The sequence below is a fragment of the Centroberyx gerrardi genome, unplaced genomic scaffold, assembly GCF_048128805.1.
Source record: "Centroberyx gerrardi isolate f3 unplaced genomic scaffold, fCenGer3.hap1.cur.20231027 Scaffold_594, whole genome shotgun sequence".
Taxonomy (NCBI): Eukaryota; Metazoa; Chordata; class Actinopteri; order Beryciformes; family Berycidae; genus Centroberyx; species Centroberyx gerrardi.
This window is the reverse complement of record NW_027605415.1, coordinates 12501-13332: the sequence shown is the minus strand read 5'-3', so window position 1 is coordinate 13332 and position 832 is coordinate 12501. Positions and strand designations below refer to the sequence as shown.

The window sequence follows — 832 nt, the reverse complement described above, 5'->3', positions numbered from 1 at the left end:
CTAGTTAGTCTTTAATGGGGTTCAGTTATTGCAAACCGACAAAGAAAACATGCTGATTTATTAAACAATTTCAAAAGCTAGGAGTCCCCAAAGTTTTGATGGGCAGTGTAGCTCAGTGTCGGTCCCATCGGAGCCTGAAAAGTAATCAGATAGTAAATAAATCAGATATTGGCTCCAGCTGACTGGAGAACAATATTGTCTGTGGGTCCATGTACCGCAGGTATGGAAGAGACGTGTTATCTGACCGAAGCTCTCCTGTATTGTTAGTGCTGAGTGTGTGTTGATGTTTCAGGGACTTGGACGCGCGGGCGAAGAACGAGCGGTACCGCACCATGTTCCGCCTCACGCAGGACGAGCGTCTGGACGGACACACCGACTGCACGCTCTGGACGCCGTTCGCCAAGATGCACATCATCGGTCAGCTGTACATCTCCAACAACTACATCTGTTTTAACAGCAGAGAAGAAGACCTGTGTCAGCTGATCATCCCGCTCAGAGAGGTGCACACACACACACACACACACACACACACACACACACTGGATTTGATATGTAGTGTTAGTGTATGAGCGTGTGTGTGTTGGATATGGAGTGTTAGTGTGTGTGTGTGTGTGTGTGTTGGATATTTTGTGTGTGTGTGTGTTTGATATGGAGTTTAAGTGTGTGTATGTTGGATATTTTGTGTGTGTGTGTGTGCAGGTGTCCATCGTGGAGAAGGCGGACAGCAGCAGCGTGCTCCCCTGTCCCGTCTCCATCAGCACCAAGAACAAGATGAACTTCCTGTTTGCCAACCTGAAGGACAGAGACTTCCTGGTCCAGCGCATCTCCGACT

General features: G+C 48.4%; 1 protein-coding gene across 1 annotated transcript in view; it reads left to right on the top strand.

Moving 5' to 3' along the window:
* Positions 1-290: 290 nt before the first annotated feature.
* LOC139923253 (TBC1 domain family member 9B-like) overlaps positions 291-832 on the top strand; it is a gene marked incomplete at its 3' end in the record, with an annotated part of 12944 nt that continues 12402 nt past the window's right edge. Inside the window, exons 1-2 of the mRNA XM_078282528.1 lie at positions 291-500; positions 700-832. The exon at positions 700-832 is cut by the window's right edge and continues 65 nt beyond it. Of these exons, the coding sequence (XP_078138654.1) occupies positions 333-500; positions 700-832 (301 nt within the window). The remainder of the gene's footprint in view (positions 501-699) is intronic.